The sequence below is a fragment of the Emys orbicularis genome, chromosome 1, assembly GCF_028017835.1.
Source record: "Emys orbicularis isolate rEmyOrb1 chromosome 1, rEmyOrb1.hap1, whole genome shotgun sequence".
Lineage (NCBI taxonomy): Eukaryota > Metazoa > Chordata > Testudines > Emydidae > Emys > Emys orbicularis.
The window spans coordinates 41,930,828-41,948,414 of NC_088683.1; the positions used below are offsets into that span (position 1 = coordinate 41,930,828).

Consider the following 17,587-nt stretch of genomic DNA (forward strand, 5'->3'; position numbering starts at 1 on the left):
ACAGAGAAGAAGCAGAGTGATAAAATCAGATTCAGTATTTCAGCTTAATGATCTAGAGCGAAGCTTGCAGATGGCAACGCCTACTTGCACAACAGTTCAACAGGAATCTGCTTAGGGCAGACTCGTATGCAGGGATAACTGAACAGAAGAAACAGCTCATACCTCTTTCCATGTAAAAATGTCTTAGAAGCAAAGCGCTGACTTCCTAATTTCCCTGGGGGTGCCTGACTCCGCTCTGCCCCAGCCCCTACCCCACTCCACCCCTTCCCCCAGGCCTGATCCCTGCCCCTTCTTGCCCCCACTCCACCCCTGCCCTTCTCTTTCTGCCCCCTTGTACCCCCTCCCCTGAGCATGCCCTGCCCTCACTCCTTCCCTCCCCCCCCAGCACCTCCTGCATGCCGCTGAACAGCTGATCTGCGGTGGGTAGGAGGTGCTGGGAGGGAGGGAGAGGAGCTGATTGGCAGGGCCTGCCGACAGGCAGGAAATACTGGGGGGGGGGGGGAGGAAGGGGAAGGAGCTGATCAGTGGGGCCACTGGTGAGTGCTGAGCACCCACTATTTTTTTCCTGTGGGAGCTCCAGCCCTGGAGCACCCACAGAGTCGTCACCTATGCTTAAAAGATCTTAAATACCTGCCCCTAATTAACAAAAAAATTACCAACTGCCCAATTAAAGGACACAAGCTATTCTGGAAACCAACTAGAACCAGTACTGCTGTTAGGAAACTTTACAGTATGCATTTAACATTATCACTGGCTTTCCTAGTTTCAGTGTCTTTTTAAAAGAAACAAGAGCCCCATTTCTGCTGTGTGAATTTAGGTCCAGATTCTGATATCCTCGCTCATGTTGAGTAGCACTTTACTGCACAAATACTCCCACTGAAGTGGATGGGACTAGGTGGTGTAAAATGGTATTCAACATGAGAAAGGGTATCACAGCAATGCCCTTACACACTAGCTGCCTTTTGGCAACACGGACATTAACTCTTTTGGAAAAAGTCAGTTTTTTAGCTGAGTGACTACATGACAAAATAAGTAGATATTCATCACAGTTTATGTATTACACATACCTAGACCTGAAGTAGAGCTCTTTGTAAGCTCAAAAAGCTTGTCTTTCTCACCAACAGAAGTTGGTCCAATAAAAGATATTACCACACTCACCTTGTCTAATATGGCTACAACAACACTGCATACATACCTACACTGATTATTATAGTTAATACAATTATGAGGGAACATACACACTTATAGCAATCCACTCTGCAAAACCACAGGCCTATGTATAAACAGCCTTCTTTTTATACCCACTCTAAAGCAGCCAATTTCAATTTTTACAGAAAGCTTTGCCACCACCTCCTCCAACCCTGTGGGGAATTCCTGGCAGTGTTGATCTCAGCAATAACTTGTGGTTGTGCTGTCATTATTATAACCCGTGCCATAGGCTTGCTCATCTAACAGTTATCCTCTGCACATCCAACTGTTATGTGAACTCATTACCAATACTTAGTATCATAGTTGAATTTCCTTATGCTCTGAAGCTTCTTGAAGGAAGATTTAAATAAGACTGCACCTAATATTGATCCCTAATTTGATACTTTGCTATTTTGTCATGAATTTTTTTTAAAACAATCCTTCAGCCAATTTCAAACCACCTGACATTGCTCGTATTCAAGCTAATGTGATGTAATTTAAAAAGCAGGATTTCATATGACACTATTAAATGATTCACGAAAATCCATATAGATAACATCCACTGAATTCTATTTTGTTTAAAAAGCAGCAATTGAGGGTATTTGGCAACGTTTTTCCTCTAGAAATAGTGCTACTTGCTTGGTTCCATAATCCTCTCAGAGGTCAATCATCCAATCAGCTGCTTGCAATCACTCAGAGTTGTGTAGATACACCCAATGAGATGATTAGGCTTTTGATGTTCAGGTTCCCCCTCCCCCCCAATAATATAAGTTCCATTTGGTTCTTCCTCCTGCTAACGTCCTGGGACCACATTTGGTCCTCCCTCACCTCAATTTCCTGGTAATTCCCATATCTCCATGACTCTTCAAAAGTCATAGGGTAAAATCCTAGCCCGACTGAAGTCAACAGGAGTTCTGTCATTGACTTGGTTTCACCCATGTTCTCCTATGCAGTATGTTTGTAACAAATTCAACTGCATACTTCAGGAAGTGTTTCCTACCTTCAATTCACAATCTTCATTTACTGCTAAATTTCCAGGCTTTAGATCCTGTAAATATATCAAGTTTGAGATGGACTTTTACAACAAACAGAAAAATACACTTTTTAAATAAAAACACTTGCGTTATGTGAAGGAAATTGTGAAAGATAGGGCAATTTCTTGCAATAGCCTTGAAAAACCTTATTGAATGTTATGAGCTTCAAAAGTACTATTTTAAACAATGTGCCAGACAAGAAAGAACTTTTGGGACAAACAAAGGTATGTGGGTTTCCTAGAAAATACCTGTGAGGAGATGAATGCAAATTCCCAACTCTGGCCCCAACCTTTTGAAGTTATATCCTGGGACTTACATAAACTCAACTGAAATTAAATAGCTTTCCTTCATGGCTGTTAAGCCACATATGTGTTCTTGGAAGAAATCTTCAATGAAAGGTCCATTAGTATTAATTGTGTTTATTGCAGCAGTGCCCAAGGGCCAACCAAGAACGGAGCCCCATTGTGCTAGGTACTGTACAACCAGAGAAGAGTAGACGGTCCCTGCTCTGAAGAAATTACAATCTAAATAGACAAGGTAGACCGAGGGTGAGGGAAGAGCTATAACACATAAGCAAATTGTTAATATACATCAGTATGCACCTAAGCAGATTGTTTATTCACCCGGGATGCTCTTGAGTATTAAAAGAGATAAACAAGATTTTATGATCATACCTTCTTTAGCCAGAACATGCTCTCCTGTCTTAGGCAAAGTTTGGATAAAAAGGGATTTCCTGCTAATTTGACTCACTTGAATGGAGGCTGTTACTTGTTACATTAAAAAAATGCCAACAATAAAGAGTCAGGTCTTGATCGCCGCAATATCCCTCTCCATTTAACTGCTGCAAGAGTTTGAGACTATAGATAGGGGAGGATACTCAAACAGTTTGAAAAACTCAGACCCTTAAATTTTATTATACAAGATTAATGATCTGTAGAGATTCCAGATTTAGGGAGAAAATCTGAGCAGAATATCCCCACAACTCTTGCAGATTTATGTCAACTACACCATAAAACAAGATCCTTGTAGAAAATTTCTGCACAACTTTCCAATTGTCCATCCCAAGAATGGATGGAAAAAAAAAAAAAAAAGCAGGGGATGTGGACTGTTAACATCATAGGGGCCTTGGAGTGAGAGAAGGGAGACTTCGAGTTGCAGAGGCTCTACAATGGAATTGAAAGATGATCAGTCAGCGGGGGAAACTTAGAGAAAGCTGAGTGTCTGTCAAGATTAGACTATGACTACAACAGCTTTGGGAGCTAACATTCACACTTACTGAAGTGTTACATAATGTTGGGTTTGTGATGACTGATATAATTTCCAGCAGTCAAATTGAAGCCACATGGGCGAAGTAAATTTTTTATGATGCTCCTGGTATTTTACTAAAAAGGACTGATTTCTTCTCTTGGTTAAGATAGGACAGCCAAGTCTTTGTGGAGGAATGGTGAAGTTTGCAAGTACAAGGGCAGGCAACCCAAAATGTTGTCATTTCAAAATTCTCACACTGATTTTGTGAGAGCTTTGGTGGGATTTTCAAAAGGAATCACAAAGGCCAGTTTTATTTCAGTGCACAAAATTTTGATGAAAAATATTCTTGTCAAAATATTCAGTGGCAATTTATGACTTTTTGCATTATGGCTGAAAATTTTTCAGTTTTTATGTGCTGTTTTCCAATTAATTTTCTGAGGAAAACACACTTTTCATGCAAATTTTTGTTTAGTCTAAAACCCAATTTTCAACCAGTTCCAGTTTAGTCATTGGCTGTTCTGAAACCCCCAATGTGGGGACCATATCAATTAAAAAACATCCAGCCAAAATTAATCAAGTCAAGAATGGTGTGAGAACTATATCTATGGACATACAAGCGCACAAACATCATCTACAGAATACGAATAAAAAAACAAATATTTTTAATTCTGTTTTCACTTACCCTGTGAATTATGCCTGCTGAATGGATATACTGTGAAAACAAAACGATATGTTAATTGACACTTGCTGGATTCTCAATAAATTATTATTTCAGTTCTGCTGCAAAAATTGGCCTTATGTGGTGCTAAAGTGATCTGAAATTAATAATACACTTTTTAGAAAACAATGAGGCAATCAAATGTATTGTCATATAAAAAATTTGAAATATCATTAGATGCCAAGTAGATAAGTGAAGAGAGATCACAATGTTAGAGGCAGGTGATAATCAGGTTTACACACCTTTACATCAAATATTCAAAGAAAAAAATAAAAGTGTATTCATTTTATGACACAATTGCAACTCATTCTACCCTATGGATTTCCTGCCAGAGAGATTAGAGAATGATTTTAGAGAAGGTCACACTGGACTCCTAAAACTAAATTTAAGGTATAAGATTATTTTTGCTTTCTAAAGAAAGTCTCAAGTATAAAGCTGCTGCTTTTTTCAACCTATAATCATTATTTCTGTAGCTCTATTTGAATATTGATACTGAATCAGGTCACCATGTTTCCTCACTTTTAATTTCCTCATAAATCATTTTTGTGTCCAGAAACTCTCTGGTATTGTTAGAAAAATAAAATCATCCTGAAATTGGGCTGTGAAATATATGGATTAAAATAAATCCTATTGTTTACTTACTGTAAATTCCTGAGCTAGCTACAACAGAAATCTAAACTGCACAATCACAGTTTAGGTTCAGATGCCTCTGGTAAACCCCAGATTGAGGAAAGCATGTGCTGTACGACTGCAGTCATTAGATTTAAGCACAAATTTAGCTTTAGGAAAGCAGATGCTCAGCTTTAAGCATGTGCTTAAGCACCCTTCCTGAATAGGTATCCTTTCCAGAATAAAGGCCTGAATGCAAACAAACCTGAAAGTAATCTTCAAAAAGCATTTTACCTTGTTGGAATATTTTCATCATCTTTCCAGGGCTCTGTGTGAGGATGCTCAAGTTTTCAAAACACACAACTCAACATAATGGAGGTCCAAGGGCTAGAGCTTTGGAAAAGCAGCAAAGAGTCCTGTGGCACCTTATAGACTAACAGACGTATTGGAGCATGAGCTTTCGTGGGTGAATACCCACTTCGTCGGATGCATGTCTATAAGGTGCCACAGGACTCTTTGCTGCTTTTACAGATCCAGACTAACACAGCTACCCCTCTGATACTAGAGTTTTGGAGAAACTGATGTTTATACCATATTGAGCAGCACTGGCTATGTTCTGATAGGGACATGCCAATGTGTACATTCCAGTTACTAGGACCTTCTGAAGTTCCGTAGATAGTTTGGTAAATAAGGGAGATAATATTGTTGTTACATTACTATTATGTCTAATAACTTTGGTTCCTCAAAGGGGCAACCAGAAAGAGGCAAAAGCCAGACTGAGATGTATGTAATGTTTGCTTTTTTGGTATTAGTAGCAATTTGAATTAGAGCAGTTTTGACAAGTCCACTTGGAATAGTGTGCTATCTGCTACTGTGCCACATTTCTGAAATATGTCATAGCATGACAATCGACTCTCTAAGCTCACTATATAACCGTTTGGGAGTTAAATGAAAATCTCTGTGTTGTTTGGATTTGTAGTCTTAGTTTAAATGCTCAGGAGCATAGCGGTTTTACTCAAATAAGGGACTTTTCTTGATTTGTAAACCACTTCAACTTCTAAACAAAACAACCAGAAGACAAATACCCGCCTTGCCTTCATCCTAACACTTTAGAAGAAGAACAGTTCTGCCTGGTTCCACCTCTGACTCTCCCAGCTGGGTTAATGGTTCCAACAGTCCACAAAATCTCCATAGAGAGCAGAGCAGTTATTGATGAATATTCTGCTTGAAAATTCCATTTTGTGCAGAGATTCTCTAACAGACTTATAATGGGTGGGTTAGTAGCAGTTATGTCCATATGCAGTGCTTTACGAACACTAAACAACCAATCAGGGATGGATCAGGATTGGAACCTAAGTGGCAGGAAGGGACAGTAAGGCCCACCAATCAGCTTGGTGTACTGGGAGGGCAAAGGAGTTCCAAACTTGGTACAGAGCTCAGGCAAATGAGCTCGCCTTCAGGGCAGCCCTCCACAAATCCTGCCTCTATCCACCCCCAAAAGGAACCATGAAGTTAAGCCATAAGCCCTACAGTTGCAAGAAGAAAGGAGAGTCACAGATGGGTGTTAGGGGTGCCAACCCTCCAGGGTTGTCCTGGAGTCTCCAGGAATTAAATATTAATCTTTAATTAACGATTATGTCATGTGATGAAACCTCCAGGAATAGGTCCAATCAAAATTGGCAACCCTAATTGGTGTCCTAGCCATCTTCCTCAGCAGACATATTGTGTATTTTAGTTTTAAATCTCTTTTTACAGGAAACAGACCAGCACAGGAACTAGTATTTCAAGGTGTACGCTGCTTAAAAACCAGAATAATATGACAAGATGAAATGCCTCCCATGCATGTATTGGTTTTGTGATCTTTTTTCCCTTTGTTGTATTTCAATGGATACATCAGATCATTTAAGGATCTAGAAATTAAGATTATATAGTTAGCTACTATTATTGCATTTAGTGCAAGAGGAAACAAACCTTCATGGACAAAAAATTGTTTTTTTTTCTTTTCCATGTATGAAATCTAAGACTCAGTACTGGAATCCAGTGACCTGTACCCCTACTTGAAGATCAGGCCCAGTGTAGTACAGCAAGAACACAAGCTTCCCATCCATGCAGCCAGACATACAATTTTAGAGCAATGCTGTTCAGAGTCCATTTTATCTCTGCCCATTGCAAAGACTAAATAACTCCTCATCCTACCACATTACACAGAGCTCCCCTCTCTCTCACCTGACATAACTTGTTTTGAAAGCCAGCCTGCTCTTGAACTGCTTACAGTAGTGAGTTTACAAGCCCCATCTTTGCATTCCTAGTGCTGCTTTCATATTGGGACATATCTGTCTGCCCTTGGCTTTATGTTCTCCTAGACCACCCTTAGCTGATGCGATTATAAAATAGTTTCTTGTTTTGACATAATATGAGCAGAGGGTGCAAGACGAGTCATAACAAGAAATGCCACAATAAATGAGTAGGCCTGGGAGAGGGACCACATATACTGGACATTTTCACCTGGAGGATCAGTTCCATTTGTGAATTGCCTGCAGATCAGACAGTTCCAGCACCATCACTAGGGAGTGAAAAACCACCTCCCATACTCCCTTCCAAAGAACTGACTACTGTAGAGAGAAGACGTTGGTGCCATGGAACATAGCCTGTAGCACTACTTCTACCACTGACTGGAGGAGACTGGAAACTATGAAGTGCTATTTATTTCGTGGATGGAAGGGTGAAGTATATCAGGATGAGAGAAGACTGCTTAAACAAGAGGAAGTCCTGTCACTTGGGTACAGAGTCCTGAGAGTATTCCTATGGAAAGTATTTGTTCGCAGTCAGACTCCCAGCAAAGACCGGTAACAAGGAAAGGGTAGACATCTCCCGCCAATGGCAGGTTTAATTTTTGAGCAACAAGCATGTCACAGTGACCATATACATTCCAAATTGTTTCTTAATGTCTTCTCACTGAATCCCCTAATACTTCAGATGCTAAGACAGAGTGCAAAACTGTACATAGTCGGGAAGTAAACAGAAGGCCTAGGGACTTTTGCACAAGAACGCGGGATCTAGAAACAGGAATTGTAAAAGAATTTCAGCCTCGGGAGCTTTAGTAAAAATGGGCCTCAACCACCTTCAGAGAAGAGAATAGTTTTCCTTAAACATCCTACTTTCGCTAACGGTCTCTCCCTCACCATACCCAGGAATGAGTGTTAGAAATGCAAAGGAGGAAAATAAACAACTCATTTAAACACGTTGGATATAATTTACATGTTTACTAAACACTCTTCTTAATAGAGAGATGGTGAGACCAAATTATTTAGCACTTCGTTTCTGATGCCAGGTTTCTTTTATAAATGTTCGTTTTTTTGTAAATCAAGATATTTGAATCTACATTGCAGTGTACCCCAATACTGAGGAAACTACTCCAGCTTAGTTCAGAATATTTTCATTTTGACGGAGTCTCTCTCTAAAATGGGATTTTGCACTCTCCTATTATGGATTTTTACCCATTCTCTCATAAAAGTATCTATTAGCAGAGAGATTTAGACCATATCAGTCATTTCCCTCACAACACTGTCACGATTTCATCTTAACAACTGGTCTTGTTTCTCTGATTAGGGTGAACAAATTGATTTGTAGTACAGGAACCTTGGGAATAGCTAAAAGGCAAATTTTGGTACTCTATGCAAATTCAGTTCAGTAAGTTACTGCACCCTGTTGGTAAACTCTTCATCATCAGTCACCTGATAATAAGTGTTCTTGGCTGCACATAAAATATAAGGGCAGAGTAAGGAGCCTGATCCAAATATGAATCTTCCCACTGACTTCAACGGTTTTTGGACCAACTCCTTTGAGCAGTTTAGAGTATAATCAATACAGGAAGATATGGCAAGGGAGTTTGCAAAGTGAAGTCTAGGGAATATTTTTTAAGGGGAAAAAAAGGGAATGACTGAATTTAGTATTCATGAAAACAAGAGTCTAATAGCACTAAGTTGAGTCTAACGTAACAAGGGCTGGTGCTGTGGGAGTGTCACTCAGACAAACAGCACTGCAATGTTCCTGCTTTTAGATCAGTTCCTTGGAGACTTTTCCAGCTAGACACAGTGCTTGCTCAGAGTGAATTATCGCAGGGAGAAAGATCCAAAGTATAGTGACGTAAATGACAGGTGAAGTAGTAAAGATTATTGTTGAATGTCTGACTCACAATATGAAAGGACTAAAACATCAAAAATTAATGGATGAATAAAGCCGTACGTTTTTGCTGATAATGCTGAGGTTATTAGAGATGCACTCCTCCATATGACCAGATGGAAAGCAGTTTTGCAAATAGTCAAGGGAATAATTTCTATTGAAAGATACAGTAAGATTAGGGTATCGAGCTATACTGGTTTACTAGGATTATCTCAGCATCTCTGCAAGATTTGCTGGAACTGGAATGCCCCAGTTTCTCCAAACCCTGGGATGCCGGGTCACCTAAGGAGCGTCCTCCCATTTCCTCTTTACCCAGTGTACTGCTTTGACTGCTTCATACATCAGCACTTCACACCTGCTTTCCCAGCTTCCTATGAATGTAGTGCATCTGATTAGCAGAGACAAAGACATCCTTTGGGGCTCACAAAGCCTACTCCTGTGGGTGCTCTATGATTGTAGGGGCCTAAATATGTCAGGGCTAATCTATGTATTTTTTTTCACAGTAGGTTTCTAGCCCTTTTCCTTATGAAGATATCCTAAAAAGGTAAATCAAGCCCTACAGTTGGAAATTCATAATTGATTTTTTCCCCTGAAGATCCCATCTACCTCACTACTGTCAACTCAGGCTGGTCTTTTAACATTCATGAAACCCTTGAGCACAAACCTTTTTACTTGGAGCCAGGGGCAAATGAATAAATGGGGGACAAGATAAAAATATATACACTAAATCTGGAGACAGGAGAAAACAATACAGACACAAAGGGGTAAATGTATGAAGTAGTGGAGTGAGGTCAGAGGGGAGGGGAAAACAGCACTCCTAGGCACTCATCACCAGAGTATCCAGGCACAATGTGTCCTGTTCTTTTGGTTTCAAATGTTTGAAGGTCCAATGTAAATTAGGAAGAAAAGATGGTTAGAATCTGATCAGGCATGATATGCCTGTCTCATTTAGGGCTTGATTCTGCAGTTTACAAAGCACAGGGGGATCCACTCCACCCATATTAACTTCAGTGAAACGCTGCATGAGTGCAAGGCTCTTCTTGTGTGTCGTAAATTGCAGGATCCAGGCCTTAAAGACCAAACATTCACGGAATCGCCAAAAATATACATCTAATTCAAAATTCTGCTATTCCATGGCCTTGTTAGAGTTTGTCTCCCAGGGTGAAGGGAATTCAATTCTACAGAAATGGCTGTCACTGTAGGAAAGACAGGTTTCAGCCTGCCAAACTAGGTCAAAGCACTTTCAGCAATCAAATCTCAACTGTATGCTAAAATTGTTGTTGAAGCACAGCGTGTTAATAAGGACAGAATACAGCATCTTTTATAAGGAAGCTCTCTCCTTTTGGATGCACTGCTTTCACTAGAAGGAAACAACAAAAAATAAACCTTTATGATAAACAACATACTTAAAAACCAAAACAACACACACTGTAATTTAAAAGTTAGAGTCAACGTTTTCATTTGCATTCCTAATCTAGAATGAGACGGATTGTAATCTTTCATTTATAGGAATCATTCAGAAACATGGGGGTTCAAAAATATTTTTCTGTTTTTTTTTTATCATTCATGGTTTAAAAATAGAATGTTAATGATCATTGTCTATTTTGTGATAATAAGACAGAAAATATCATATTGCCTCTATATAAATCCATGGTATGCCCACATCTTGAACACTGCATGCAGATGTGGTCACCCCATCTCAAAAAGGTATATTGGAATTGGAAAAGGTTCAGAAAAGGACAAGAAAAATGATTAGGGGTATGGAACGGCTGCCATATGAGGAGAGATTAATAAGACTGAGACATTTCAGCTTGGAAACGAGACAACTAAGGGTGAATATGATAAAGGTCTATAAAATTATGACTGGTGTGGAGAAAGTAAATAAGGAAGTGTTATTTACTCCTTCTTATAACACAAGAACTAGGGGTCACCCAATGAAATTAATTGGTAGTAGGTTTAAAACAAACAAAAGGAAGTATTTTTTCACACAACGCCCAGACAACTGTGGAACTCTTTGCCAGAGGATGTTGTGAAGGCAAAGACTATAACAGGGTTCAAAAAAGAACTAGATATCTTCATGGAGGATACGTCTATCACTGGCTACTAGCCAGGATAGGCGAGGATGGTGTTCCTAGCCTCCGTTTGCCAGAAGCTGGGAATGGGCGACAGGGGATGGATCACTTGTTCATTCCCTCTGGGGCACCTGGCATTGGTCACTGTTGGAAAACAGGATACTGGGCTAGATGGACCTTTGGTCTGATCCAGTATGGCTGTTCTTATGAAAGCCAGGTGAAACAAAACAGAGAACAATGAAGATGGAAATCTGTTTATTTAGCTGAAATGAGGGAAAGACAAACATACACATTGTACAGCAGTTTAGTATATGAGACTGGATACTTCAGAGGTGATCCACAGTCATTTATAAACAGCATCATTATTAAAAGACAGAACATATGAGAAGAATATTTCTGATAGCAGAAGGCTCTATAATCTATCAGACAAAGGTAAAAACACGATCCAATGACTGGAAGCTGAAGTTAGATAAATTCAGGCTAGAAACAAGCCGGAATTTTTTAAACAGTGAGAGTAATTAACCATTGGAACAACTTACCTAGGGATGTGGAGATTTCTTCAACACTTGAGGTCTTTAAATCAAAATTAGATGTCTTTAAAAAAAAAATGCTTTAGCTCAATGATAAGATATGGGCTTAATACAGGAAACAGTGAAATTCTATAGCCTGTATTCTGCAGGAGGTCAGACTAGTTGATCACAATGGTCCTTTCTAGCCTTAAAATTTATGAATACGTCCATTATCAAATAAAAATATCAAACCCTGAGATAGTATCAAACTATGTTCCCAAAAATCATTGAAAAGGGATGCTGTTTCAATGGATACTTTTCCAGCATCTTTCCTCCCCCATCATTTACAATTTTTCTGTACAGACGGTTGACTTCTTTTTGGGGGGTGGAGGGATGACAAAGGTTTTGAAGAAGTTCTAGCTTCTCTCAGCCACATTACACACTAATTTGTCACTAAAAATCCAGAGTATGTGTTAGCTTGTTTTTTCTCTACACCAAGCCACCCCACCATCTCATGCTAGTAGACTTCAGAGATCCTTCAGATCTATAGGGAAAGGCTACATAAAACGTTACGAGATGGAAATATATCTTAGAATTTCACAGGTAATGTTAGAACCCTGATTAGTCAAGGTAATTAAGCCTGTGAGCAATCCCATTGAGTCATGTGCTTAAAGTGAGGCATGTGCTTTAGTGCCTTGCTGAATTGGGGCTCAATTCTGTAAGAGGCTGAGGGCTCTCAACTCCCATTAACTCTAGTGGGAGTCAAGGAAGCTCAGCACCTCACAGGGGCAGGTCTTTACTCTGGGATGCCCATGCCTAAAGGTCTCTGTTCATCTTATCAAAAAGGAATTAAAACAAATTTACAATAAGCATAGGTAATATGAGCATGAAAGGAGATCCCCAGAGACAGTTAATTAAAATAAACAGAACTAACATGAAAGCAAAAACTGGAAAGGCATCACATCTGATGTCACATCTCCAGTAGATACAGCAGGGGAAAAGCACTGTTCTCTTAACCACAGCACTTTAAACTGACTTTGACAAAATCTGCAGATTAGCAAATAGGAGACTTTTAAAACTGACCATGTAACCTGGTGCTCTGCACCGCCATATGTGAAATCCAAGTTTGATTCTTGGCTTGGGATCAAATCCTGGCCCCACTGAAATCAGTGCCATTGTCTTCCACAGGCCAAGGATTTCACCCCTGGTTTCTAATTACCTCAGCTAGCAGGGGCTAGGTGTGCCAAAGAAGCAGCACAATCAACTGCTGGAGGAGGATGGACTAAAATCATAGTAGTGACTTTTCTGGCTTGTTAAAATAAAAGTGTTGATGGCCTAAAAGAGAGTCTGCGTGCATCAAATATATTTGCAACTACAAAATCATCAGGACAAGGGACTCACACTCCAACCCCCACACGTGATTTTTTGAAAAAATATAAGCAAATATTCATCATCAAGAAACACATCCATTGTGGGGAATTCCAGAGCTCACAATGTCTATAGGGAGATTAAATTTTGCTCAGCTTTCAAATACTAAAAAATGTTGCAGCTCTCTAAATCAACTTTCTGAGAAAAAATTTAACGTGTGAAAGTAAGAAAGTAATAAAAATGGCAAACCTTTAGGCCCTTTAACATTTGATAGACCAGGAACTGGATTCGATCTTCAGTTAGTTTCTCATGCTTCATTATCTTACTCAAGTCTGTTCCCATAAACGGCATGACTAGGTAGCTAAAGAAAATCGAGTACAAAATAACTCCATCAAGTTTGTCAAAGTGAAACATACCCGTACATTATATCTCAATGATAATTAGAAATTACAGTTCTTACCATTTAATTAAGCTACTGGTTAATTTGATCTCCCATTTAATTAAATACCTCTAGAACCAAATAATTTCTACTAAAAATAATATGACTTCCATGCTTTATTTTTATCAATTATGATTGCTTGAAGCAGGTACTGAGTAACTCAATCACTGGTTATAGATGTTGTCAATTAACAGGAAATGACAAATTCTGAACAAGATAAAAGAGCCCAAGGAAGATCTTTGTGTGCTTAAAAGATAACTAGATAAAAAGCTCTGTAATTTACACATTGTTTACCTAAAAAGAACTATCATGAGTTATGCAAACCAGTGGGTACTATCCATAACAAGGTCAACTACATACCTCAGTCAAAGTGACGGGAACAAGATCTGATCAAAGTCAGAAGAGGGTATTACTGTGAGGCATGATTTCTCAACCTGGAGGTCATGAAAAAGTATCAGGGGGTCATGACCACCCTGCACTTCCCATATTTCTAAATGGGAAGGGAGTCCAGGTACAGAAAAGGCTGAGAACTATTGCTGTATGTCAAGTTGATATTTCAGGCCTAGCCTTAAGAATGGGATAGTTTGGGACCTCATGTTTCTGAGGGCCTTCAGTAAGCTCACAATTCAGAATCTAGCCTGATGTCCAACTTTGACAGGAGGGCTAGCCTATAGCAACTAATATAGCCAAATACACTGCCAGCAGTTTAAGGATCAAACCTTAAGGCTGCACCTGCATATAATGAAAACTAGACCCAATTATGAAGTATAGAAATACATTTGGTCATTGTCTGAGCTATAAAGATTTCACCAATTTGTCTTAAAGGGTTTTTCTTTGTTTAAAATCTATGGAGTTTCAATATTTTATGTTCAGTCTTACAATAACTGAGGTTTGCCACACAGCATCAATGTCATTAAGAGAGAAATAGAAAATTTGATTCTCAAATTAAAGAAAAAGCAACAGACATTGAATCGTAAATCACAGAGAAAGGGGACAATAAGGTAGTTCCAAAGAATTTTGGCTGGAATTTTCAAAAGAGCCTAAGGGAATGAGGCTCCTAAATCCCTTTCAATGGGATTAAGCACCTAACTCCCTCAGACTTCCTTTGGTGCAAAGTTTAAGCAATTTAATTCAAGTACAATGTGGAGAAACAGAAGATAAGTGGAGGAGCAGAGAATGAAACCTCTCTGCTCTCTATCAGTATATTTATGGCACATGAAAAAACATGTCTCACTGATAAAGTGGATGACCTAGACAATAGATTTTAACCTCAAATATATTGGTGTTCCTGAACAATGAAAGCATAGATGGACATATTATTTTTTCCACAATCTTATCAAAGTCAATTATCGAGAGGCCATGAATATTTGAAGTGAGCTAGAAAGAACTTACTGAATGTTCTAGCAAAAACATAGGTTTTAAGGAAAAAATCTAGAGGATTTACTAACGATATTTTTGTTATTAATTACTAATTATTATTATTATTAGAGATATTCAAACATGCTGAAGGGATTCAGAAGCAATGATTCAGGGGTTCTCAAACTGGGGGTCATGACCCCTCAGGGGTTCATAATGTTATTATGTGAGGGGTCGCGAGCGTCAGCCTCTATCCCCAAGCTCTGTTTCACCTCCAGCATTTATAATAGTATTAAATATAAAAAAAAAGTTTTTAATTTATAAGGGTGGTCGCATTAATAAGTTTGCTATGTGAAAGGGGTAGGGTTGCCAACTTTCTAATAGCACAAACCTGAACACCCTGGCCCTGCCCCGCCCCTCCCAGAGGCCACACCAGCCAGGGAAAGGGCAGGACTGGCCTCTAGGGACCTGAAAGCAAGGTCCTTCAGCTTGGGCCTTTCCCTCTCCAAAGGTGACTTCCAGTTTCCTCCAGTTCATGGAGGATAGGTCCATCAATGGCTATTAGCTCGGAGGGGGAGGTGGGGCGGCGCAGTGATCAAACACCATATTCTGCGTGTCCCTAATCTCTCTTTGCCAGAAGCTGGGAATGGGCAATGGGATGAATCATTTTGATGATTGCCATGTTCTGTTCATTCCCTCTGAAGCATCTGATATTGGTCACTGTTGGAAGACAGGATATTGGGCTAGATGGACCATTGGTCTTCCCTGTATGGCCATTCTGATGTTCTTATATAGATCTCAGATGTATGTGCCTCCCACTGTAACTCACTAGACCCCACTCCCCTCCCAGAGCTGAGACAGAACCCAGGAATCCTGATGGGAGCTCTCTATCCACAGAGTTAGTAACAAAGTAAGAATATACATTCAAATTTTAAACCTAACCAGTGTCCCTTAAGTGACTTGCCACAAGATGTCAGAACACGTTAGTATTAGCGCTGAGTGGGTCCAATATTTATTTAATTTTGTTTCTTTCATGTAGGAATTAAATACAGTGCTTCTGTCAGCTAATTGTTAAGTTATCTGCCAAAAAACTAGAGTTTTCAAGTGCCTAAGTAAGCCCCTAGAATCACAGTTAAAAGTTGCGCCACCTGACCAAAATCTGAAATGGTTCCACTGCCACTTCCTGAAACGTGTCTTCAAGCCAAGGGGTAAGGGATTTGGAATTTTGTTACCTGCTGCCTATTGGATCTGCAGAGGGACTTACCACATTATCGACTTGTGAGTCTCTTGGGCTGTACTGAACCCAGTCAGCCACATTGCTAACTGCTGCACAGACGATATTGTGGTCACACATCATCAAGAGCCCCTACAAAGTACGCGCACCAACAGGACACTAATTTTACATTTGCTATATCAGGTCACATGACTGGGGAAATTCACAGGTATTGCAGGGGCCCTCGTGACCCTGAGAATAGTATTTTACCCTAATATATTTATCTTCTGTTTAATATAAGTACTGTCTTAAATATATTATATGTGTTTGTGTTATTTCATGGAAGTCTCCAACTATCTGGCAAGTAAGTGGTGGTTACCCAGTGATTAGAATTTTCCTCCCAAGCTGCCCTGGTGACCCTGCCAGGAAGGAGCAAGGGAGTGGAGGCACCACCGAATAAATTCATATGGGAAGAAAAAGAAGTTACACCCTGCTGAATGTATGGCAGGACCCAGAAGAACCCAGGCCTGTCCATCAAAACACATAAGGAGATTGGCGCTAAAGGAGGTAACCAGGTGGACAGGGGACACTACATACAATTTGATGTTTCTGAATTTTTAAGAATCAGGATAAAGAACAATCTTTTGGGAGAAACACACAGGTGTGGTACAATAAAACAGAAAGTTTGAATATCCAGTATTTTCTGGATATTATTGGAAACAAATTACAATGGAGTCTCAGGTTATGGCCAGTAAGGTTCAGAGACAAAGGAATTAGCTGCAATGTAGGATTCCAGAACAAAACCTCAATTTAACATTGTTTTAAACATGCCTCTAGGATACGAAGATCACTAAAATCTACATAAATAAATAGGCTTCATTCTTCCAAGGCCCTGCACAAGCAGCATGTTTCAGGATTGCGTCAGTCAAGAGAAGACAAGACTGACTCAGGGTTATCTGGACATAGCTAAACTGAGACACTCGGTCCAGCCCATCTTTGGCAGAATTCCAGCCCAACTAAGGGTGTGTGGTCTATCTCTATGTTATCCTAGAGATTCCTGTATGCTCTCAAAATTCACCACCTGGTTATAAATCCAAGGTCCCAGGAGCTTGTTGGAATAACAACATTCATCAAGGAAGAAAGGGAAATTAATCGAGGAAAATATTTTACTTCAGTTGCATAGTTATCTGCTAAATGTTTTTACTTCCAAAAGTGTAGTTGAATATTAGGAGGTAAGTCCTGATCTAGACATACCAGTTCAAATTCACTGAGCAGCAGAGACCTTTGTTTTATTGACAGTAATTTTATAAACACAGCTATTATTTGAGTACTAATACGCACAAAGGTTGATTTTAATATTAATTCACCACTGATACAATTCAGACTGAGTTTTCATTTTATTTTCTATTTCTTTAAAAATATGCTGGGCTTATTTGGACTGGATACAAAGCTCATAGTTAATTCCAAAACTGGAGTTCTTAAAGGAGTCTGATGGCATTAGGTGCAAAACCCCCAATTAATTTCAAGGGGAGTTGGGCACCTAACTTCCTTAAGTTCCTTTAAGAATTCCAGCCTAATCCCTACAAACAGGCAGCTATAAAGAAGCACTTGACAGCACCAAAAATAGTGACACCACAGACTACATTATAGT

At 39.5% G+C, this 17,587-nt stretch overlaps 1 protein-coding gene across 1 annotated transcript in view; it reads right to left on the minus strand.

Moving 5' to 3' along the window:
• The window catches only part of MAPK12 (mitogen-activated protein kinase 12), a 70,784-nt gene that overhangs the window by 19,109 nt on the left and 34,088 nt on the right, over positions 1-17,587 (minus strand). Inside the window, exons 4-6 of the mRNA XM_065404039.1 lie at positions 13,178-13,289; positions 4,153-4,182; positions 2,189-2,236 (exon numbers count right to left, since the gene is read on the minus strand). Of these exons, the coding sequence (XP_065260111.1) occupies positions 2,189-2,236; positions 4,153-4,182; positions 13,178-13,289 (190 nt within the window). The remainder of the gene's footprint in view (positions 1-2,188; positions 2,237-4,152; positions 4,183-13,177; positions 13,290-17,587) is intronic.